At 41.9% G+C, this 24,085-nt stretch overlaps 1 protein-coding gene across 4 annotated transcripts in view; it reads left to right on the top strand.

Annotated features, from left to right (window-relative positions):
* The window catches only part of GAL3ST1 (galactose-3-O-sulfotransferase 1), a 123,078-nt gene that overhangs the window by 13,232 nt on the left and 85,761 nt on the right, over nt 1–24,085 (top strand). The window contains exon 2 of one of the 4 annotated variants that reach the window (XM_033953984.1): nt 1,645–1,780. In XM_033953984.1, the coding sequence (XP_033809875.1) occupies nt 1,736–1,780 (45 nt within the window). In that variant the 5' untranslated portion in view covers nt 1,645–1,735. Of the gene's footprint in view, nt 1–1,644; nt 1,781–12,023; nt 12,059–13,233; nt 13,369–24,085 lie in introns of those variants that run through there. The other 3 variants (XM_033953986.1, XM_033953987.1, XM_033953985.1) reach the window with 3 other exon arrangements.

A 24,085-nucleotide genomic window follows, 5' to 3' on the forward strand; every position in this document is an offset into this window, starting at 1 on the left:
CTTCCTATCCCTGAAATGCTTTCATGTTTTCCTTTTATTTACTATTTATCAACATTTGTTTTTTTCTGATCTGGAAGAAGAGTTACCTTCGAAAGCTCATCAATAAATGCATTGAGTTAGTCCAATAACAAAGTTATCACCTTATTTCCTTTGTTTTTTTGTTTTATTTCTTTATACTACATTAAACTTTAGGTATTACTGTCTGCAGAGCTCAAAAAAGTTAATATTAAACCAGAATTTTAAAAATAAATACAGCTGACCCTCAATATTTGCAGAGCTGGCTCTGACCCACCCCCGCCTCCCTCCTGTGTCCCCAACCTTATCTGGTGGTCTAGTGGTGTTGAAACATAGAAAGTTGATGGCAGATAAGGGCTATAGCCCATCAAGTCTGCCCACACCATTTACCCACCCTCTTAAGTCTACTGACCCCCTAAAGTACAATTGTAATTATACTGTCACTCTACTGACCCGCTCGTTCAAGTCCTAGTGACCCTATCCCTTGGCATGACCTCGTAGGGATCCCACATAGGTATCCCATTTGTTCTTGAAGTCTGGGATGCTGCGTGCCTCGACCACCTGTACTGGAAGCTTGTTCCAATGCTCAATCACTCTCTCCGTGAAGAAGTATTTCCTGGCGTCTCCACGAAACTTCCCTCCCTTGAGTTTGAGCGGATGTCCTCTTGTGATCGAGGGTCCCTTGAGAAGAAAGATATCATCTTCCACCTCGACCCGTCCCGTGATGTACTTAAATGTCTCAATCATGTCTCCCCTCTCCCTATGCTCTTCGAGATTGTAGAGCTGCAATTTGCTCAGTCTTTCTTCGTACGGGAGACCCTTTAGCCCCGAGACCAACCTGGTGGCCATCCGCTGAACCGATTCAATTCTGAGCACATCCTTACGGTAATGTGGCCTCCAGAATTGCACACAGTATTCCAGATGAGGTCTCACCATGGCTCTGTACAATGGCATTATGACTTCAGGTTTCCTGTTGACGAAGCTTCTCTTGATACAACCTATCATCTGCCGTGCTTTAGATGAAGCCTTCTCCACTTGAGTGGCTGCTTTCATGTCAGCACTGATGATTACTCCTAAGTCTCGTTCTTCCGTAGTCCTGGTTAAAGTTTCTCCATTCAGGGTGTAGGTTCTGCAAGGATTTCCGTTACCGAGATGCATGACCTTACATTTCTTGGCGTTGAAGCCCAGCTGCCAGATCAAGGACCATCTTTCTAAAGTACGCAGGTCTTGCTCCATAGCATCCTGTAGATTATAGCCGTGACGCGGGGCAGGAGCGATCTTCCTACACTCCTGCCCCGTGCAGAGCCGTCATCAAACTGGCTGCTGTGAATGCCCGTTGTAGTCTCGAGATGCCACGGAGCAGGAGCATAGGAAGATCGCTCCTGCTCTACATCACCGCTAGACCACCAGGTAAGGTCTGGGGAGATCTGGGAGCCTTTAAAAACTAGGCAAAAAATCCGACGCAAAAAATCGCGAATAACCGAATTCACAATTGGGGAAACTGCGAATCAGGAGGGGGAGCTGTAATACCTTTCTTTACACTTCCTATCAAATTATTTGTAGTAATTGTGCCGTGGCGTATCTCTCCATTTCCCTCATTCTCTCTGGGGGGTCTTCCTTTTTTCACAGGCAGGACTTGGAGACTCTGAATTTGGTGACTTTCATTGGGCCCTCAGGATTTTAAATCGGCAACAATGATCATGCAGACCGAGGCTCGGAGATGAACATGTTTCTGTGTGAAAAACTCCCACTCTGTATTTGGCAGGTAAAAATTGGGATTATTTATTTATTTCATTATTTAGATTCCATATATCCCACAATTCTATATGGATTACAGATTATTCAGGTACTCAAGCATTTTTCCCTATCTGTCTCGGTGGGCTCACACTATCTAATGTACCTAGGGCACTGGGGGATTAAGTGACTTGCCCAGGGTCACAAGGAAAAGTGCAGAATTTGAACCCACAACCCCAGGGTGCTGGGGCTGTAGCTCTAACAACTGCACCACACACTCCCACACTGCACTGTACCACCATAATAACCATTTAACCAGGGAGAAGTGTGTCCTATGTTGAAGAGTTCCTGAAATTTACAGGTGTGATCGGTGTCACAGATGATATGAAAACTGAGTTTGTGAATAAATTAAAACTAAGTGATTATATATTAAAATTTGGGAACTCAGATGAGAGATCTAGTGAAAAAGTCCGAGGCATTGTAATTATAGATTGAAAAGTTTAAATTGCTGTATTTTCACTTTAGCTGTGCTAAGGAAGTTCAGAAGTTTGACTCTGTGACATAGTAACATAGTAGATGACGACAGATAAAGGCCTGAATGATCCATCCATTCTGCCCAACCTGATTCAATTTAAATTTTTTTTCTTCTTAGCTATTTCTGGGCAAGAATCCAAAGCTCTGCCCAGTTGGGTTCCAACTGCTGAACTCTCCATCAAAGCTCACTCCAGCTCATCTATACCCTCCCAGCCATTGAAGCCCTCTTCAGCCCATCCTTAACCAAAAGGCCATATAAGGACATATACCACGCAAGTCTGCCCAGTATTGGCCTTAGTTTTTTAATATTTACTATTATTTTCTAATTCTAGATCCTCTGTGTTCATCCTACGCTTCTTTGAACTCCGTCACCGTTTTCCTCTCCAACACCTCGGGAGCGCATTCCAGGCATCCACTACCCTCTCCGTAAAGTAGAATTTCCTAACATTGCTCTTGAATCTACCACCCCTCAACCTCAAATTATGTCCTCTGGTTTTACCATTTTCCTTTCTCTGGAAAAGATTTTGTTCTACGTTAATACCTTTCAAGTATTTGAACGTCTGAATCATATCTCCCCTGTCTCTCCTTTCCTCTAGGGTAGACATATTCAGGGCTTCCAGTCTCTCCTCATATGTCTTCTGGCGAAAACCTCCTATCATTTTTGTCGCCCTTCCCTGGACCGCTTCAAGTCTTCTTACGCACTTCGCCAGATACGGTCTCCAAAACTGAACACAATACTCCAAGTGGGGCCTCACCAACGACCTGTACAGGGGCATCAACACCTTCTTCCTTCTACTGACTACGCCTCTCTTTATACAGCCCAACATCCTTCTGGCAGCAGCCACCGCCTTGTCACACTGTTTTTCCTCTATAGACCTTCGGACACTATCACCCCAAGGTCCCTCTCCCAGTCCGTGCATATCAGCCTCTCACCTCCCAGCACATACAGTTCTTTCCAATTATTAATCCCTAAATGCATTACTCTGCATTTCTTTGCATTGAATTTAAGTTAGAGAACAAATTCAAGTCAAGTTATGTTGAATTACCAGACCTCAAATACCCAAGGCACTACTTGAGTGATTTTTCTTGCCCTTACTGGGGCGGTAAATTCATCATTGGTCTTGGTAAAGTACTTATACTGTGAGAATTAATTTAAATATTTGTGCTACCAAATTTCAATAAATATAAAGTGCATAATGTGCTTTAAGAAGGGAAGCACTTATCTTTTGTGCCCAACGGCTGTCCACTGTTTCACACTTGGTTTCATCAGAGGCTATGCCTCCTTCTACTAATTGCACCAACTTATTTAAAGAACCTTAACAAAGGCACATTGAAAAGCATCCACACAGCGTGTCTCGCATCAAATTACTTACAAAATTCTCCTCTTGGTTTTTAAGATTAAACTCACCCACTCCCCATCTTTTCTTGATAAATATCTCATACCTTGTGCCTCTCCCCGGGCTCTGAGATCCGCTGATCTTAACCTACTGATTGTTCCGTCTCTCAAAGATGTTTTCTACACTCAAAACTTTATCTTTTCTGTCACAGCCCCCTCCCTCTGGAATGCAGTCCTATCTCATCTTTGAACGGAAAACTTAGTCGATAAATTCAAAACTAAGCTAAAAACTTTTTTATTTCATGATGCATACCAGAATTCCAGATAAGATCCTTTTTCTTCCATTTTTTAATTGCTCAAAACAACTGCTTTTATGAAGCGACCTCCTTCCCCTCTCCTTTTTGTTCTCTCCCTCCCCCTTCCTACCTCCCTTTTATTTTGACTTCGATGTAATTTTAAATCTTCTCCTCCCTCAGTGCCTCCCTCAGAATCGTACCTATTCTGTCCATATCTTTGTCTTTGTCTGGTTTTTATGTTCCCCTATTTTTTTTTCTATTATTGCATTTTTTAAACTCTAATTTTAGGAATTGTAAACCGTCCAGATATTTGTTTGATGGTTAGTATATCAAATTGTAAATAAACTTGGAAACTTGTATTGGCTCTCCCCAGGCATGTGAAGCATTAATAAAACCTATTTGATTATTACATGACTTTTTCTCATGTCTGTTATTTGAATTCACAGAATGGAGTCTCTAGCCCAGCAATGTGGGAGAGAGAATCCATTCTGGCAATTCTTTTGGCCCTGCTGTTCAAGTCTTCCAACCTGGCTTGAACACCTACCTGAAAGAAGCTAGTGTAACGAGATTGTTTATATCTGCTTTATATGTATATACAAGAGACGCTTGGGATTTAAATTTGGCTTTACTTAGCTCAGATCTATAGTAACACAGATCAACAATCTTAAGGTCAGATCAGTGGCATACCAAGGGGGGGGGAGTCATGGTCTGAGAACTTCCCTTCTCACAGCCCGGTGCCAAGACTCTGGATAGTCCCTGTGGTCCAGCATGTTCCCAGCCTTCTCTCCCTTTACCTTCCGTGAAGCTGAAAAAACTGCCAGCCTCGGCAGTGATTCAGCTATGTTGCCCGCAGCTCCCCTTCCTGCTTTCCCCATCTGCCAATGACACAACTTCCTGTTTCCGCCCAGGTAGATTGCAGAGGCAGACACGGAAAGCAAGAAGGGGAGCAGCGGGCGACGTAGCTGAATCATTGCCGAGGCTGGCAGTTTTTTCAGCTTCATGGAAGGTAAAGGGAGAGAAGGCTTGGATCATGCTGGGCCACGGGGACTATCCAGAGCCTTGGCACCGGGCCATGAGAAGGGAAGTTCCCGGACCATGACTCCTAGGCCGGGAACACCCCCTCATGGCTGGCACCTGGGGGGAACATTACTAAAAATATTTTTTTACATTAGGGGGTGTCAAAAATGATGGTAGGGGTGTCAAAAAACAATGGGCCCCGGGTGTCACATACCCTAGGTACGCCTCTGAGTCAGATTCAATTCATCACCATTCCCGTCCCCGTGGATAACTGCAGGAAACAATCTTGTGTCTATCTCAACCTCAGTCCTTCTACACCAGCTTTTGAGAATCAGTAGTTGTGCCCATTCATATTCTGATCCTTTCTCCTTAAAGAATGACATGGAGATGGTTTTCCTGCGGAGATGGAGAATATGTCACCATGTCATTCTCTACAATCTCTGTGTCTCGGTAAGATGGTATGTTTGTTACCACACAGTCAATATTATGTATTCACTCTAGCCTACCCCTTGTTTCGTGAATAAACTTGAGCTTTGCTAGTTGCTGTTGGGCTAGTATTGCTCTAAAAAGAGTCTGATTTAAAACAGAATTTCGGTATTGTCCAGTTTGGTTTCCCAGGATGGAAAATCGAGCTGGAAGTGAGTCCCAATTTTGCACTAGCTGAGGGCTTCTTGGTGGGGTGTGTGCTGCAGCAAGCTGGAGCTGTCCATTTAGATGCAAAAGGAGCCCTTTGGTGGGTGGGATCTGCTTGTTTTTGTGTGGTTTATTTTCCCAACCATGTCATTGAAGCATTTGATGGGAGAAAATATTTGTGCCTGGTGATATTGGATACATTGCAGTATTTATCTCACTAGGAATGCCTTGGGAGGCTTGCTATTTAACAGTGGAAGTGGGACACATGCAGTTACCACACCTGGATCACCTTTGTTATGTTAACAATGATGGCAGCTGCATTTGCTTTATATAAAGCAACTAATAAAATTGCTTTCATGGAAAAAAAAACCCCCAAAACACCAGAATTTCACTGTAGCAGCATTTTTAATGTTAGCTCAGTTTCAATAAAAATTTCTCACCACAGCCCAGGAAGAGATTGTCGTCCCCCCCCCCCCCCTTCCTGACATGATCCACACAGTCAAAAGTTTTGTTGTAGTCAATGAATCAAAAGTATAGGGGCTTTAGATATTCTTTGCTCTTCTCCAATGTCCACCTAACATTGACAATAATGTCTCTTGTTCCTTGACCTTTTCTGAGACCAGCCTGAACTTCGGGTAGTTCTTGCTCAACGTTTGATTGTAGCCTTCATTGTATTATTTTCAGCAAAGTTTTGCTGGTGTATGGAATTAATGCAATCATTCTGTAGTTGCTATAGTCCTTGACGTTTCCTTTCTTTGGTAAAGATATGAACAGTGATCTTTTCCAATCGGTTGGCCATGTCTTTACCTTCCAAATCTGTTGACAGTTGAGTGAGGGCCATGATTGCACCTTCCTTTGATTAATTTAATTGGAATATCATCGATATCAGGTGACTTGGTTTTCTTTTTTTTTTTCTTTCTTTTTTTTTAAATTTCTTTATTTTTTCATATTACAAGTGTATCAGAAAAATACATATAATCTTATAAACACACACTTGATTTTCCTTCATGAATACTTTAAGTACAATATATCATATTTATATTCATATTTTTATGTTTTAGATAATATGTAAATCATTTAATATGTATGACAAATATAAATAAAATTAAAAAAGCCCCCCCCAGCCCTCCCTTCCTATTTCAGAAAATCTAACCTAATACTTCAAAATGCATTAATTAATTCATACATATTGTGAGGTAAATAAAATAATACCCACCCATATCCCCACTTAACAAATCTCTTATTATGAGAAAATGTTATTAATCATTATAAAAATCTGCTAATGATCTCCAAGTCTTCAGAAATTTACCAAAATAACCTTTCGATAAAGCTTTAATTGCTGCTATGACTTCCTTTTAAAATATCTGGTTCTTCTTCAGCATCGGTTTCCTGTTCAATTTCCCCAATGTTATCCTCATTGCCTTTTTTGTATAGGTTTTCCGTATATTCTTTCCATCTCTTTTTAATGCTTTCTGGATTATTCAATATCATTCCATCGGTGTCTTTAAGCATCCCCAATCGAGGCTGGAAATTCTGCCACAATCGCTTAACCTCCTGATATGCTAATCTGTTTTTTCCATTTACATGTTTGATTCCATTTTGTGACAAATATCCTTTAGATACCGTTCTTTGTTTTGCTGAATTTGATATTGAAACACTCAATTCATTTGTGATTCGTTTCCTCAGTTGCTGGAAAGTTTTGCTTGTCATCTTTGTTCTGCTACTTTTCTGGTTTCTTCTGCGATCCAAAGCGATTTCTTGGCTTTCTTTCTCTTGTGGAGGTTTTTTTTTAGCTTCATCACTAATTATAGTTTTGATGCCATTCCATAACTCTTTGGGCTCTCTATCTCCTGTATCAAAATAGGCAAATATGTTGTCTGATGGAATATTTTCAATGTCATATTTTGGCAGGTCTCTAATGATCTTCTTCTTGTGAAGCTTTACTTTGATCTTGAATGTCAAAAGCTAGTGGTCACTTCCTCAATCAGCTCCTGGTTTAGACCTTGCAGTCAAAACTGCAGATTTCCATCTCTGTTCTATGCAGATGTAGTCAATTTGATTTTGATACATGTCATTTGGAGAGGTTTATGTCTACTGGCGACATTTGTGGTGTTAGAAATGCGTATTCACGATTAACAGTTGGTCCGTTTTGCAAAACTGTACAAAGTTATCACCAGCTTCATTTCTTTCTCCTATGCCTTGCTTTCCACTTCCTACTTTTTTATTGGAATCCCCCATAGTGATCAGTAGATTTTGTTTTGGCGTTTGATCTGTTTCATTTTTTGAAGTTGTTCATAGAACAATTCTATATGCTCATCTTCCGTGTTTGTCATTGGAGCATATGCTTGGATCAAGGTGACCTTGATCGGCTTTCCCTGTAGACAGATTGACATGACTCTTATCACTGATAACACTGAACTTTACTATTGTCTTTTGAAAGCTTATTGTTGAAGATGAATGCCATGCCATTTTTCCTGTGTGTTTTATGACCAGAGTAGCAAATCCAATGCTCGTTTGATTGAAAATGGCCCTGTCCTGGCCATTTGAGTTTACTGATCCCTATCAAATCATTTTTTTTTTCCATTTTATCTTTAACAATTACCAATTTTCCTTGGTTCATGCTTTGTACATTCCCTGTTCCTATATTAAGAAAATCTTTACAGCTTCTGATCTCCCTTTTCTATGCAGTAACATCAGCATCAGGACATCCTGGCGGCTTTGATCCATCAGCTTCACAAACTCTGGCCATATTCTGGGTGACGATCAGCTCTTCCCTAGTAGCACGGTGAGTGCTTTCCGACCTAAAGGACAATCTTCCAGCACTATACGTCGATTCTTTATGTCTCATCAAGTTTTTCTTGGTGGAATATAGAAGTAGATTGCTGGGCCTTTCTTCTGTGCAGTATAAATTCAATGTTGACGCATCAAATGCAATCTTCCGCCTCCATCACAGCCAATCTGCTGCTGCTCAGATGGGTGGTACATTGTTAAGTCTGGCATCTCCACTGAAACCTGTCTGCCTTGGGAGACTGTGCTAGTAGTGAAACTACCGATGGCACAGCTGCCCTTAACACTGAAAACTTACCACCAGCTCAGGAATGGCGTTGAAGGTTTTGAGGAGAAATTTTTGTCTGAATTTTGAATATTAAACTGCTTTTTTTGTCTTTTGGAAGCAGAAGGGAGCCCGTACAGCTTCTAAGCATTGATAGTGAGATACAAACACGTATGCGAGTCCGAGCAAAAGTTCTTCTGTGCCTAAATATGAGCCTTTCGAAAACTGAAGTACAGACAATTTTTGAAAAGCTTATATTTAAATGTGCAGAAGAATAGTTCTGATGGGTGTGTCCACACTTCGGATTTTGCCTAGGTATGCACACAGGAACTACGCTTACCACAAAACTTTTGTGCATATCTGCCAGGCACATTCCTTCCCCTTTCAGTTTATGGTAAAACGAAAAGAAAATTGTTATCATCCCATTCCTACTGTATTTTCCCTTTTACGTTACACCTTTTCTATAATAATTGTAGTTCTTCCCCATAAGAACATAAGAAACGCCTCCACCGGATCAGACCGAGGTCCATCCAGTCCGGTGCTCCACACACGCGGCGGCCCATTTAGGTACTCTTTTTTGGAGACCCGACTTTACCGTATCCCTCAATATGATATGCAAGAAGGTGTGCATCCAACTTGCGCTTGAAACCCAGTACAGTAGTTTCTGCCACAACCTCTTCCGGGAGTGCATTCCAAGCACCCACCACTCGCTGTGTGAAGCAGAACTTCCTGACATTTGTCCTGAACCTGCTGCCACACAGTTTCAGGCTATGACCTCTTGTCCGTGTCACCTCTGAATATGTTAGCAATGCTGCTTCCTGGTCTATTTTATCAAATCCTTTTAATATTTTAAAAGTCTCTATCAAATCCCCTCTCAGTCTTCTCTTCTCGAGGGTAAACAATCCTAATTTCCTGAGTCGTTCTTTATAGCTCAAATGCTCCATTCCTTTGACAAGTTTCGTGGCTCGCCTCTGCACTTTCTCCAACAGAGTTATATCCCTCTTGATATTGTTTGAGTATGTCTGTACATTTTATCAGTGTTTTTATTTAGATTTTGACGTTATTTAGTATCCCAAAGTTTTACGTGTTTTTATGTAATTTTATATTGTAAACCGCTTAGAAACCTGAATAAGCGATTTAAAAAATATTTTAATAAACTTGAAACTATTGAACTTTTGCAAGAAACAAGAATAATACATCAACAGGGCAATAATGCAACATTCAAAACATTCAGTATTCCTTGGAAAAACTTCCACTACCCCCACAAAATATAAGCCTTAGCCAACTCGAGTAAACCCCACTGATCTGCTCTACCCCTACTCCCCCCAACCCATTCAAAACTCCAATTCCAAATCAACTCCCCCAAAAAATAAAAAAAATAAAATAAACCCACCAAAATGTATGGCAAACAAGAGAAAAAGGGGAAGAAAACAAAAGAAGAATTAAACTAACAGTGGATGGAGTTATAGGATATTTAAGGTCTGGCTGCGAGTTCTGTGAGAGAGGGAATGCAGGTACACAAAATCCCACAATAGAATGTATGATGGGAGAAAGGAGGAAAAAGGGTCTCGGAAACCTGCTTGATAAAAAACACCAATGTGTAATATCAAGACTGAATGGTTAAAAGTCTCACTCATTGACCCTTGTCTCCACCTCCTATTCCTGCTGAATCAGAACGTACACAGGTAAGGCTAGTCTCAGTTAGGGCACTGGTCTTTGACTTAAGGGCCGCTGCGTGAGCGGACTGCTGGGCACGATGGACCACTGGTCTGACCCAGCAGCGACAATTCTTATGTTCTAAATCTTACTGTAAAAAATTTTCTTATGATATTTCACTTTAATTATTTAAACAGTAAGAAATCGGCACTTATCTTTAATTGCAGAATATCTAGCCTGCCCCGGCATTTTAAGATAATTGACGATTTCTTACTGTTTAAATAAAGTGAAATATCATAAGAACATTTTTTATAGTAAGATTTGAGTTTAGCACTAGGAGGAGGTGGAGACAAGGGTCAGTGGGTGAGACTTTTAACCATTTACCGGTAGTCTTGATACTACACATTGGTGTTTTTAATCAAGCAGGTTTCCGAGACCCTCTATCCTCTTTTCTCCCATCATATATTCTATTGTGGGATTTCGTGTACCTGTGGATTGTTTCCAATTAATCCTGCTTACCATCTTCCCTGCCTTGTCAATGCAGGTAGGGGTCCCACATGCCCAAAAAATATTTCTTGGCTTTATAGGTGCCCTTGGCCTCCGTTGCTTCCTAGCCCATCAATTCCTGGATACTTATTCTCCACCCCCAGTAAGAAGGGGAGTGATCCGAAGTCTCCTTTCGGTTTAATGACATGCATAGAATTTGAACGTAATTTGCTTTGAACATTAGTTAGCTAGTCTTTGCACTGTCGCTCTGTAGGATTTGCTCTATTAGGTTGGTCCTGGAGCTTTGAGCATCAGACTCCTGGAGACTTACGCAGAGACATTTTTTACTGCCTGTAAGAGTTACAAAAGAAATCTGGCACGCAGATTTCTTGCTATTCTGAGTTCCTTCCCCCCTACCCTGTAGCTGATATTTAAAATGGTGAAGGAGGCAGAGAATGAGAGCCTGACCAGTAAAGACCATGTCTTTGTTAATGTGAGTCTGCAAATGGAGACAAATGGATGTGTTGTTCTCTCCCCAAACTGAGGCAAAGTGCAGTGAATGAGCTCTCTGTACTAAAGCAACTAATGTTACAAGCTGACTGAGGTGGGAGGAGAGAGCAGGAGTGAGACAGGGAGAGTGATAATGAGAAAAGTGATTAGGACATTTTGCCAGCCTCCACAGGATAGTGGGAGGGCCGAAGAAGAAAACTTGCTCACCTGTGAAGCGAGAGAGCATGTCTGAGGCAGATGCAGGGAAAGGTACAGAAAAATCTAGGTGAAATAAGAACAGAACAGTTGAGAGATACAAGGACAGTTGGGATGGCAAGTTTACATCTAATCTAAAGAGAGCGACAAGGACACGTAGGATAGCACATGCTAAGCTGAGGCCCGAAGCTGCTGGTGAGCATGATATATGCATTCTACAAAGAAGCAGAAAGATGGGATGCAACATGCACCTCTAAGGTGAAGGATGCAACTGGCAGAGAAAGAAGAGGACCAAGTATTCATCTGTACAGGAAGCCTGGAGCGGCAGAGCTGGGCTTGCTGCATGATCACTCATCCCTGCAACAGCTTTGGGGATAGATTTCCTACTTCTGTTTTCTGTGGTATGGATGTGGCTCAGCAGAGATGGAATGAAGAGGAAGGCAACCGAGCCTCCCGGAGAGGAGCAAGCTGGCATTAAAAAATATTCCACGCGAAATACTTTATCCATGCTGAAGGATCCCTGGAATCGCTCCTATCTGACCTGTCAGGAAGACGCAAAGAAATTTGCAGAGGGAAGTCTATTCCCAGAGTAAGGTTTGCCTTTTCTTGCTCCTTTCCCATTTTATTCTTATTAATTTAATATTTAGCCCATACCTTACCAGGCAAGTTACACATTCAGCTACAGTAGATACAGATGAAAGAAGCAGAAATGTTTGTATGAGTAGGTACATGAGTATATGTGTGCGCCTGTAAGATTGTCTTCAGCTTACCTTTTTCTTCATTTTGTGTTGCATAGACCATCAAGAGAAACTAGAAACTTTTACTTATTTGCTTATCCAAAAATTAATGTGTGTAGATATAAGACCTTCTTAGATAGGACCCTAGCAACAATCTTGGTTAGGTAAATGTATTCAGCAAGCTATATTATCGGAAATTAATTAAGACCACTTTGTTCGATAAGTTTATTACTTAGTGAGTTTTATTATTTAAATTCTATTTTACAAATATTTGTATTTTTTTACTGTATTATTTTCGCTGATTGTCCAGCTCTTTTTAGTCTAAACCGCCTAGAACTTTTGGTTATGGCGGTATAAAAGAATAAAGTTATTATTATTTAACCTTTGGTATATCCAGCTGCACTCCAAAATTACAGGTCACTAATCGATATAGAGTGAGAGCAAAGCCAGGGGCAGAAGAAGGGGCCTGGAGCTGGGGGGAGGGGGGCTGCTTCTACACCCTTGCCTACTCTACTGTTGGAAAGATTTTCCTGGCATCCAGAGGCGAATGGAAACATCCATAATTCAATGCATTTGTTGTGTATGTAAATGGTTTAGGCTGAGTGAAGAACAGAGGGCCATTGAATCCAAACTAGCAGCTAGAAAGACCAACCCCCACCCAACTCTGTATGCAATTTTAAGTGCACAGAAAAAGAACCCTTTATTTCTTTATTTTTTTTTTTTTTAATTCTTTATTCATTTTATAATTCACAACAAGTAAATATCAAACATTTCTAATGTGATAGCCTCGGTACCTCGATCAGTATCTCCAAAGAAAGTTTTGTAGTGTAAGCCTACTTAAGACTATTCTTTTTCTTCGTGCCTATGGGGTCTTCATGAGTGTACCCACTGTTTGTCTTGGTTCACTGTTTTAGTTAATCATTAACTATTTGTTTTCTCTGTTTCATTTAATGCTGTGCATGTCTGTTGTAATCTGCCTAGAACTTTGGATATAAGAATTTCTGAAACATGTTGTAAGCCCCTGGATCAGTATGTTCCTCTAGAGTCTAATATCCCCATCATATCACCCAAGCTTCTATATGGACCGAGAACCAAGGGAACAGGGTTCAATCCTCACTGCTGCATCTTGTGATCCTGGCCAAGTCATTTAACCCTCCACTGCCTCAGGTAAATTGCGAGACCTCTGGGAACAGAAATGCTTATTCTAGTGTAATAGGTGTGTTATTTTGAACGAGCAGGTTATACCCTAGTACACACAAGCCTTACAGAAGAAATCCACTCTGGATTTTTTCTGGATCCCTCATCCTTCAAAGAGAGCTCTGCTGCCCCCTCCAGTTTTTTCTTTTTGCACACGAACCTGAAGGAGTGTTTCTGTTCTGTTCTGCTTATTTATTTTTGGTCATTTTTCACATATTTTCTTTATTTTTTAGTGCTAAGATCTCCCGTAGTCGAGGGTCCAGCTTTGCCCATGTGGAGGAGAAGCAGACTGAGGTCTGCAGTTGATAGGCCAATCCCTTGTGGTACCTGTTAGTCTGCAGAAGCCTTTTTAGAGCTTGGGGCTATCCACTGATAGCATTGCTCACCTATTGCTTGCAGGGTTTGAGCACAGGTTGTTCTCTCAGGGTGCCGGCTACATTTCACCTCACCCCCCCCACCACCTTTTTTGTGTGTCTACAGTCCACGGGGCTTATAGGCTTAGTCAGACATTGATCAGACTGGCAGCCCAAAAATTCAGCGCTGGAAGGATGTTCTATTTGAGGCAGTGATTTCATCTCCCAGATTCAGCTACCTTTGGAGCTGAGGCAGGCTGCAGCACAGGTCACAGTGAGGCAGTTACAGCCTATGAGGACAATTGCGGGGGGGGGGGGGGGGCTGCAAATGGTGTTTTTGAATTTTTCTACATGTTACCTGATGTTCCCCCTCCTCTAAAATTGCTAGGTATTTTTGTTTTGTTCTACCATTTTGGAGGTGTTTTTTGGTGCCAAAATGTTGCTGTGGCAGCCATTTTGGATTTCATTATTTTTTTTTCAAAGTTCTCCAGAAGCTTCAAATTACAATCAAACCTCGGTTTGCGAGTGTTTGCAAGATTTGCAAAACATTCTTGCAAATCTTGTCTCACAAACCGAGTTTGACTCAATTTGCAAGCACACCCCCTCCGATAACCGGCATCGCTCCCCCTCCGCTCACACAGGCCTCCCACGTGAACCGGCACCCCCCGCCTGAACAACTTCAAACTTACCCCCCCCCGTCTGGCACCGGCACGCAGCCCACAGGATGTGCCGGTGCCGCTTGAAAAAGTTCCTGCCTCTGCTGGGCCTTGAGCATGCATTTGCGCATGCTTAAGGCCATCTAGTTCTCCCTCTCACCGAGAATCTTGCCAAGAGGGAGAACTAGATGTCCTTGAGCATGCGCAGATGCATGCTCAAGGGCCAGCAGAGGCAGGAACTTTTTCAAGCGGCACCGGCACGTCCTGTGGGCTGCGTGCCGGTGCCAGACGGGGGGGGTAAGTTTGAAGTTGTTCAGGCGGGGGGTGCCGGTTCATGTGGGAGGGCCTTTGTGAGTGGGAGGTGGAGTGATGCCGGTTATCGGAGGGGGGGGAGGTGGAGCAGCGCCACTGGCCTCGGGGGGGAAACGTATCAAGCGAATTTCCCTTATTTCCTATGGGGAAACTCGCTTTGATATACAAGTATTTTGGTTTACGAGCATGCTTCTGGAACGAACTATGCTCGTAAACTAAGGTTCCACTGTACCTTGTTTTGCCTCAAAACTGGCAGAATTGGAGTCCTCAGGCTCTTTTGACCCTAATTCATGCCAGGTTTGTATTGAATGGGTACTTGAAGAGTGTCCTTGTGCTACGCAGCACGTGAAGAGAGGGCGGGAGCGGCCAGCTTAGCCTCCCCTTTGCTCTATAGCAATTTTCCTTTACTGGACACTGGAATGGCAGTCCTAACCGCAGGGACATGGAGGCTGTGGAGCCCAAGAGACACAAGCTGGAGTCCTCTGCAGGAGACTCGGCGCTGCCTAGTACATTTTCTACGGAATTTGTTAATTTGATGTCAAGAGCCTTTCAGTACAGCCGAACTTCCAAGGGGAAGTCTTACGGCATTTCAGATAGGGCAGGGGCTCCCAGAGTGCATCTGCCTTGCTGGTTGCAGCTAGCCAAGCTCTAGGGGACCTTTCCAAGGGAGATTTGGATGATGATGGGTCTCTTAACTATGTCATTACTGTCTCATGATGCGTCCTCCCTGTCAGGGAATGCAGGGTCACAGTCAGGTGCATTGTTCCCCATGGTGACTCTTGATCGGGGGATGATCCCACAGTTCTCCGGTTATTCAAACCCTTGGCTCTGTTGGTCCTGATTACTGATTTGTTTCAAGAATTAAACTTGGATTCCCAACAGATTTCCTTTGCTTTCTCCTCTATCATGAGTGGAGTGAGAGTCCAGTCTTCTATATTTTCCTGGCATCCTGACATTAATATGTTGGTAACGGAGCTTCGGAAGGGTCCCTTAAAGTTGCCAGGACTATGACTTGGCTATACCTGATGGTACTGGAGTGTCACCAGCTGTTCACTCAGCCCAAGGTGGATTCCTTGGTAGCACAAGTTACAAAGCACACCTCCCTACCGAGCGAGGGAGGCGTGGTGTTAAAGGATATGCAGGATCGCAGAGTGGATGTGGTTCTCAAGAGGCTGTTCGAAGCTTTGGCTTTAGGAATCAAAGCAGCCATATCAGCATCCTTTGTGACCTGTTCCTGTCTTGAGCACAAGAGCAACGAGCCTTTAACCCAGCTCCTGCTATTAGAAGTACGTAGTAGATGCTCTGTATGGCATCATCAGGATCATGAGCAAAGTTTTGGCTTATTTGATTTCAGCATGCAGAATGCTCTGGATCAGGCAGTGGGCTGGTGACTCCACCTCCAAAGCTACTCTCAGCAGACTTCCTTTCGAAGGGCAAATGTTCAGGAAAGGACTCCACATGTGACCCTTGAGGGGAGGAATGCTGTCCTAGTGCTTAACTCTCAGTAAGCCCGGTTCTAAGAGAGAGGTTGTAGAGGATCAGCATTAAAGTTTCTGGCAGGCCCAGCCCTAGCTCATTTCTTTACTTATAGCAACCTGTGAACTATTATCTGTCTCTGGAACAGGGCATTACTTTGGTAGCATTTTTCTGCCCTTTTTTTTTTTTTTTCTTCTTCCAGGTGTAAGTTCTTCTGCACCAAAGTATGGCTGGGAAACATATCACCAAAGCTGCTTCTCAGGTTACAACTTCTGTCTCTGTGCAGACAAAATATTTTACTCAGGAAGAGGGAGTAGTTCCATGTACAAGCTATCTTTAGCTTGAATCCTCATGAAGGAAGTAAAAGAACTGAGAGAGGAGGTGGCAAGATTGAGAAGCATCCTTGAGAATGAGAGGTACATTGATAAAATGGTTCATGAGGCGTCAAAGATTTCCAGTAGTGGGGGAGAAGGCAGCTGGACTCAGATTATGGAACTCTGCAAAATTGGTACTGTGACTTCCCCTGCCCTTGAATTGAAGAACTGGTATGCTCTCCTGGAAGTGGAAGAGATGAGAGCATCCCAAGGAGAGGAAGGACCAAAACTTGAAATCCCCAAATTACCGGATCCATGACCACTAAGAGGCATAAGGTAGTGGTAGTGGGCGATTCCCTTCTGAGGGGTACAGAAGCATCCATCTGAAGACCAGACATGATGTCACGAAAGGTATGCTGTCTACCTGGTGCCAAAATCCAAGATGTTATGGAGAGCTTGCCGAGACTCATCAAGCCTGTTGACTACTATCCGATGCTGCTCATCTAGATTGGCACTAACGATACTGACAGGTACCCCTACAAATGAGTCAAAAGTGGTTTCAGGAGAGAAGGTGAAGCAGTCAGGTGCACAGGTGGTATTCTTGTCCATCCTCCCTGTTGAGGGTAAAGGGCAGAGAAGCTCGCATCCTGGAGATGAATGCGTGGCTACGTGGATGGCATCATCGAGAGCGTTTTGGCTTCCTGGACCATGGGATGATCTTCCAAGGGCTGCTGAGCAAGGATGGTGTGCAAAGAAGGGAAGAAGTGTCTTCACCACCAGGCTGGCTAATCTACTGAAGAGGGCTTTAAACTAGAAGTGATGGGCAGGGTGATCAAAGCTCCCGGGTGAGTATAAGCCTTAGGTAAGTAAATCACTGAATACCTCTACACGGATGGGAAAAGGAGGCGATGTCTAGAAAGCAGTATATACTAATGCTCGAAGTATAGGAAACAAGATTCTGGATCTAGAAGCTGTGTTGGAAGAACAGGAGTTGAATATAGTGGCGATTACAGAGACGTGGTTCATGGAGAACCTTGACTGGGATGTAGTTATACTGGGCTATAATCTGTTCAGGAAAGACAGGGTAGGAAGAAAAGGAGGAAGAGTAGCGTTATATGTTAAAGATCATATTAAATCCTTACAAAATTGGCTAAAGCACAAGACAAAAAATCCAAACTGGATATACTGGAGAAATATTTTAAGGATCTCAAGCGCTCACAACTAAAAGCCTGATATATTTTACAAGCTAATAACCATAGGGTAAGCTATCATCGGTCCTATAAATTCTCCTATTTTCTCAATTTTTTTCCAAAACATTCTTTTTTCATTTTTGTTATTTTAAATATTTTAAATATGTTTGATATTATACAAATCTTATTTAGCTTCATAAAAATACTTTGCACTCTTCTTTTGATTCAAATACTGGCCTTCAATTAACAGTACTCTTACATTCAACCATATAAGTTATAGAGTACTTAGCTTCATGACGACGGAAGATCTCCGTTTCGCTCTTACTAATTTTAGAAGAGCTTCATCAGGAAAGGTGCCAGCAATAACACTTCAAATGAAACAAAGCAATGCTTAAATTTTGATTTTTGCAATAAATACTTATACTAAATACTTGCATTAATGAACGCTCTATGGCGGTACTTTCGGTTATACTTTTAAATATTCAACTTTTTCCAGTTAGTCCGTCAGTTAACTTTAATAATCATCTTACTATGCTGAAACCCTCATGGGAACACTTCTAAAAATTTTTTCAAGTAGCGTACTTATCAAAAGAAGACCTGCCAATTGATAGTTATGCAGGAAGTTGCACGTCAGCTGACGCCGGCACTTTTTGCTTGGCTGGGGACCCGAATCCTTTGCGGACCGGCAACATTTTTTTGCGGACCGACACCGATCCACGGACCGGCGGTTGAAGAACTGTGTTCTAAACAGTGGGCTACAAGTGGAGCTTCTTTTCTTTTAAGTTTTAAACAGGACTTGTGTTCCGCCATATGTATGTTAAACTGCCTAGTAGTCTTGCCAACATAAACTTTTTGGCAAGGACATATAATTAAGTAAACTACATAATCTGATCTACAAGTAGTGACATGTTTTAGCTCATATTGTCTGTGGTCCAAAGGATTCACGAAAACTGCACCTTGGATATTTAAAGGGCAGCCTTGGCACTTCCCACAACTCGAGTACAACCCAGGTTTTTTACTAATGTCTGTTTGTGTTGAGTCAGGTCGCAATCTCAAATGTTCTTTTAGATTACGTGACCTAGGATATGCTAGATGTAATTTCGAATTTTCAAAACAAAGATTATTTTGAACTATCCTCCAATGGTTATGAACAATATTAGCTATATGTTCAGATTCTATGTTGTATCTAAGCACAAACGTCTGAAATTCTTCAGTACATTCCGAATTAACATCTTTTCCCGTAGAATGCCTATTTTGGAAACTGTCATTACTTGAAGGTTGTAATAACCATTCTTGGTGATTACATTTAGCATTTGAGATTGCGACCTGACTCAACACAAACAGACATTAGTAAAAAACCTGGATTGTACTCGAGTTGTGGGAAGTGCCAAGTCTGCCCTTTAAATATCCAAGGTGCAGTTTTCGTAAATCCTTTGGACCACAGACAATATGAGCTAAAACATGTCACTACTTGTAGATCAGATTATGTAGTTTACTTAATTATATGTCCTTGCCAAAAAGTTTATGTTGGCAAGACTACTAGGCAGTTTAACATACATATGGCGGAACACAAGTCCTGTTTAAAACTTAAAAGAAAAGAAGCTCCACTTGTAGCCCACTGTTTAGAACACAGTTCTTCAACCGCCGGTCCGCGGACCGATGTCGGTCCGCAAAAAAATGTTGCCGGTCCGCAAAGGATTCGGGTCCCCAGCCAAGCAAAAAGTGCCGGCGTCAGCTGACGTGCAACTTCCTGTTGCCGTCGCTATGCCGACACTCCTGCCTTCCACCTCCTACTCCTGCCGCGTATGTCTCCGCACCCTCAGACAAGCAGGGGCAGCTTTGTGTGCTTTTAACTTCGGCACACAGCTGCCCCTAAGCAGTATTTTAGCCGCGGTTTCATGAGGCAGCCTCGGGGCCTTTGATAGGCCGGCCCACATCGCATCATCAAAGCGGGCCGGCCTACCAAAGGCCCCGAGGCTGCCTCATGAAACCGCGGCTAAAATACTGCTTAGGGGCAGCTGTGTGCCGAAGTTAAAAGCACACAGAGCTGCCGCTAGCCTACATCGAGGAAACATTTGCTGGAGAGGGAAGGGAGTAGGGGTGCTCCTGGACAAGGGAGGGGAAAGGGCTACTGCTGACAGGGGAGAAGGGAAAAGGAAGGGACAAGAGTTACTGTTGGATAAGAGGAGGAGGAAAGGGAGAAGGGGCTACTACTGACAGGGGAGAAGGGGAAGGGATGAGAATTACTGTTGGATAAGGGGAGGAAGAAAGGGAGAAGGTACTGCTGGACAGGGGAGGAGGAACATTGGAAGGAAACAGCTGGCAGGGAGATTAGAGGAGGGGAAGGAGTCAGGATGGAATGGAGAGATCAGATGAGGGAAAGAGGAGAAACAGAGGAATGACAAAGTAGAAAGACATTGATGCTGGGAAGGGGGATCAGATGAAAAATAAGGAAAGAGGGACAAAGATGCTAGATCTGGTGTAGGAGAGAGGGACATAGAAAGAATGCAGATACCATATGGAAGGGGGAGGGTAGAGGCATCGATAAGAGGAGGGGATAGGGGGAAAAATTGTTACAATCTGAACAAAGGTGGATAGATCGCCTGCATAGCCTGCAACCGCATGGCTTAAACATAACTATCAATTGGCAGGTCTTTTTTTGATAAGTACGCTACTTGAAAAATTTTTTAGAAGTGTTCCCATGAGGGTTTCAGCATAGTAAGATGATTATTAAAGTTAACTGACGGACTAACTGGAAAAAGTTGAATATTTAAAAGTATAACCGAAAGTACCGCCATAGAGCGTTCATTAATGCAAGTATTTAGTATAAGTATTTATTGCAAAAATCAAAATTTAAGCATTGCTTTGTTTCATTTGAAGTGTTATTGCTGGCACCTTTCCTGATGAAGCTCTTCTAAAATTAGTAAGAGCGAAACGGAGATCTTCCGTCGTCATGAAGCTAAGTACTCTATAACTTATATGGTTGAATGTAAGAGTACTGTTAATTGAAGGCCAGTATTTGAATCAAAAGAAGAGTGCAAAGTATTTTTATGAAGCTAAATAAGATTTGTATAATATCAAACATATTTAAAATATTTAAAATAACAAAAATGAAAAAAGAATGTTTTGGAAAAAAATTGAGAAAATAGGAGAATTTATAGGACCGATGATAGCTCACCCTATGGTTATTAGCTTGTAAAATATATCAGGCTTTTAGTTGTGAGCGCTTGAGATCCTGAAAATATTTCTCCAGTATATCCAGTTTGGATTTTTTGTCTTGTGCTTTAGCCAATTTTGTAAGGATTTAGTGTGTTTCACAAGTTTTCTGAGGTTTACCAAAAGATCATATTAAGCCAAACAACGTCAGGAAAGGAATAGAACAAGCTTTAAACTAAGACGAAGGGGAAAGCCGACAGTTGACCAAGCATCGACGATTCAGAAGAAGGTATCCTGTGAAGATACCGAGGGGAAAAAAGGCTGGGAAGAAACAATGGACAAATTACAGGAGTCGACTAACCCAGAAGAGGAGGTTAGAAGGATTGTAACAAAAAAAAAGAAACTAAAGACCGAAAAGGGAAAGGAAATGAAGACAAGAAAATACCAGGATCTAAATTGCATATATACTAATAGAAACATAGAAATAGACGGCAGATAAGGGCCCACGGCCCATCTAGTCTGCCCACCTTAATGTCCCTCCCCTACCTTTGCCCTGTGAATAGATCCCATGTGCCGATCCCATTTGGCCTTAAAATCAGGCACGCTGCTGGCCTCAATCACCTGTAGTGGAAGACTATTCCAGCGATCAACCACTCTTTCAGTGAAAAAGAATTTCCTGGTGTCACCTCGTAGTTTCCCGCCCCTGATTTTCAACGGATGCCCTCTTGTTGTCGTGGGACCCTTGAAAAAGAAGATATCTTCCTCCGCCTCGATGCGGCCCGTAAGATACTTGAACGTCTCGATCATGTCCCCCCTCTCTCTGCGCTCCTCGAGCGAGTATAGCTGTAATTTGTCAAGCCGTTTTTCGTATGGTAGATCCTTGAGTCCCGAGACCATCCGGGTGGCCATTCTTTGCACCGACTCCAGTCTCAGCACATCCTTGCGATAATGCGGCCTCCAGAATTGCACACAGTATTCCAGGTGGGGCCTCAGAAACAAGGAGCCTAAGAAACAAAATGGGGGAATTTGAAGCCATGGCCAATGCAGAGGACATAGACATCATTGGAGTCTCTGAAACGTGGTGGAATGAAGAAAACAAATGGGATACAGCACTGCCGGGGTATAAGCTCTATCACCAGGACAGGTCAGGACAGAAAGGAGGTGGAATAGCCCTATACATAAAAGAAAGCATACAATCGACAAAAATGGACACAGCAGAGACGACCATCAAGCTGGAATCGCTATGGGTTAAAATACCGGGATGGAAAGGGCCTGAAATAAAGATGGGCCTATACCATCGTCCACCTGGACAAACCGGAGATATTGATGAAGAAATGAAAGCCGAGATGAAGCGAGAATGCAAAAGTGGTAACACGGTTATTATGGGAGACTTCAACTACTCTGGGATAGACTGGAGTCTTGGAAGCTCAAAATGTGCTAGGGAGACAGAATTCCTGGAGGCTATACAAGATTGTTTCATGGAGCAGCTTGTTAGAGAACCAATGAGAGGTATATAAGTAGTCTAACTCCTATTCCAATAAATAAATCAACAACTCAAACGATTTGGCTAAACCCCAAGATCAAAATTGGCGGTTTTAAAATCATCTGGAAGCATTGGATATTGGCAGGAATCCGTACTTTGGAGGATGTAATAAATAATAGTAAGCTGCTGGAGTTTTCACAATTGTAACATAAGTTTAGTCTTAATAAATCGCAATATTTTAGATGGTTGCAATTGAAGCAGGCCATCGAGGTAGGGTTCCCTGAATGGAAAAATCTTAATAATTATCATAGTCTGTAATTTTTATGCTTTCAGATGGATTCTATGGTTCATAGGGCCGCACAGTGATATAAATTAATATCTGGATTTGTAAATAAAAAACCAAAAAATGGTCTTAGAGACATTTGGAGCATTGAGATTAAGCATCAAATTAATGCATCTCAATGGCCACGACTTTGGTCTTGGAGGTTAAGATGTACAGTGTCAGCATCTCTGAGACAAACATGTTTTTTTCTTTTGCATAGAGCTTTTTGGACCCCTGTTCGTTTACAAAAAATAGATAGCTCTAAGTCTAATAGATGTTGGCATTGTCATCTTGAAGCTGGGACATTAGATCATCTTTTATTCTATTGTCCATTTATTTTATTATTTTGGAAATCAATTTGGCCTCAAATAAATAGGATGTTGGAAAATCCGGTAGCCTTAACATATGATACTATCTTATTTGGAACAACAATGAGAGCAAGGAGTCAAATCTCATCAAATAATAACAAACTTTTATTTATTTTGACTGGAGTAGCAATACAGCAAATAACATACAATTGGGAAAAAGTATGACAGGTTAAATTATAACTTTTGGTGGAATTCTGTATGTCATATATACAAAATGGAACATACAATAGCAACACAAAAAGGATATTTTGGTAAATTTCAGAAGATATGGGGACCATTAACAGATTTTTGTAATGAATGATAAACTTTTCCCAAGATAAGATATTTGATTAGAGGGGAAATATGGAGGGGGGGGGGTTATTTTTATTATTTCATAATATATGATTATATCAATAGTTTCATTGTAATGGTACTTGTATGTAATATTGTGATGGGAGGGATGGGAGGGGAAGATTTTCTATTTAATAAGAATAGTTTAAATATTAGGTTTATTTCATAATATTCAAAATATTATAGAATATTAATTTGTAATGAAATGTTATACTTAAAGTGTTATATGAGAATCAAGTGTGTATTTATAAGTTCATTTGAGTTTATCTGCTACACTTGTTGTAATGTGCAAAAATGAATAAAGAATTTAAAACCAAAGAGAACCAACAAGAGGAAATGCCACTCTGGATCTAATCCTAAATGGGTTAAGGGGACCTGCAAAGGAAGTAGAGGTAGTGGGACCGTTGGGAAACAGCGATCATAACATGATCAAGTTCAAGGTTGAGGTAGGAATACTGAAAGGAAAGAGAACCATAGCGACAACTTTCAACTTCAGGAAAGGAAACTACGAAGCAATGAGGGAAATGGTAAGGAAGAAACTTAGGAACACTTCCAAAAAATGGCAAACGGTAGAACATGCCTGGTCTTTTCTCAAGAACACGGTGAGCGAGGCGCAAAATCTGTATATCCCCAGATTCAGAAAGGGGTGCAAAAAGAGTCGAACAAAAGACCCGGCGTGGATAACTAAAATAGTGAAGGAAGCGATAGGCAATAAGAAAAATTCATT

The sequence above is a fragment of the Geotrypetes seraphini genome, chromosome 8, assembly GCF_902459505.1.
Source record: "Geotrypetes seraphini chromosome 8, aGeoSer1.1, whole genome shotgun sequence".
In the NCBI taxonomy this organism is placed as follows: domain Eukaryota; kingdom Metazoa; phylum Chordata; class Amphibia; order Gymnophiona; family Dermophiidae; genus Geotrypetes; species Geotrypetes seraphini.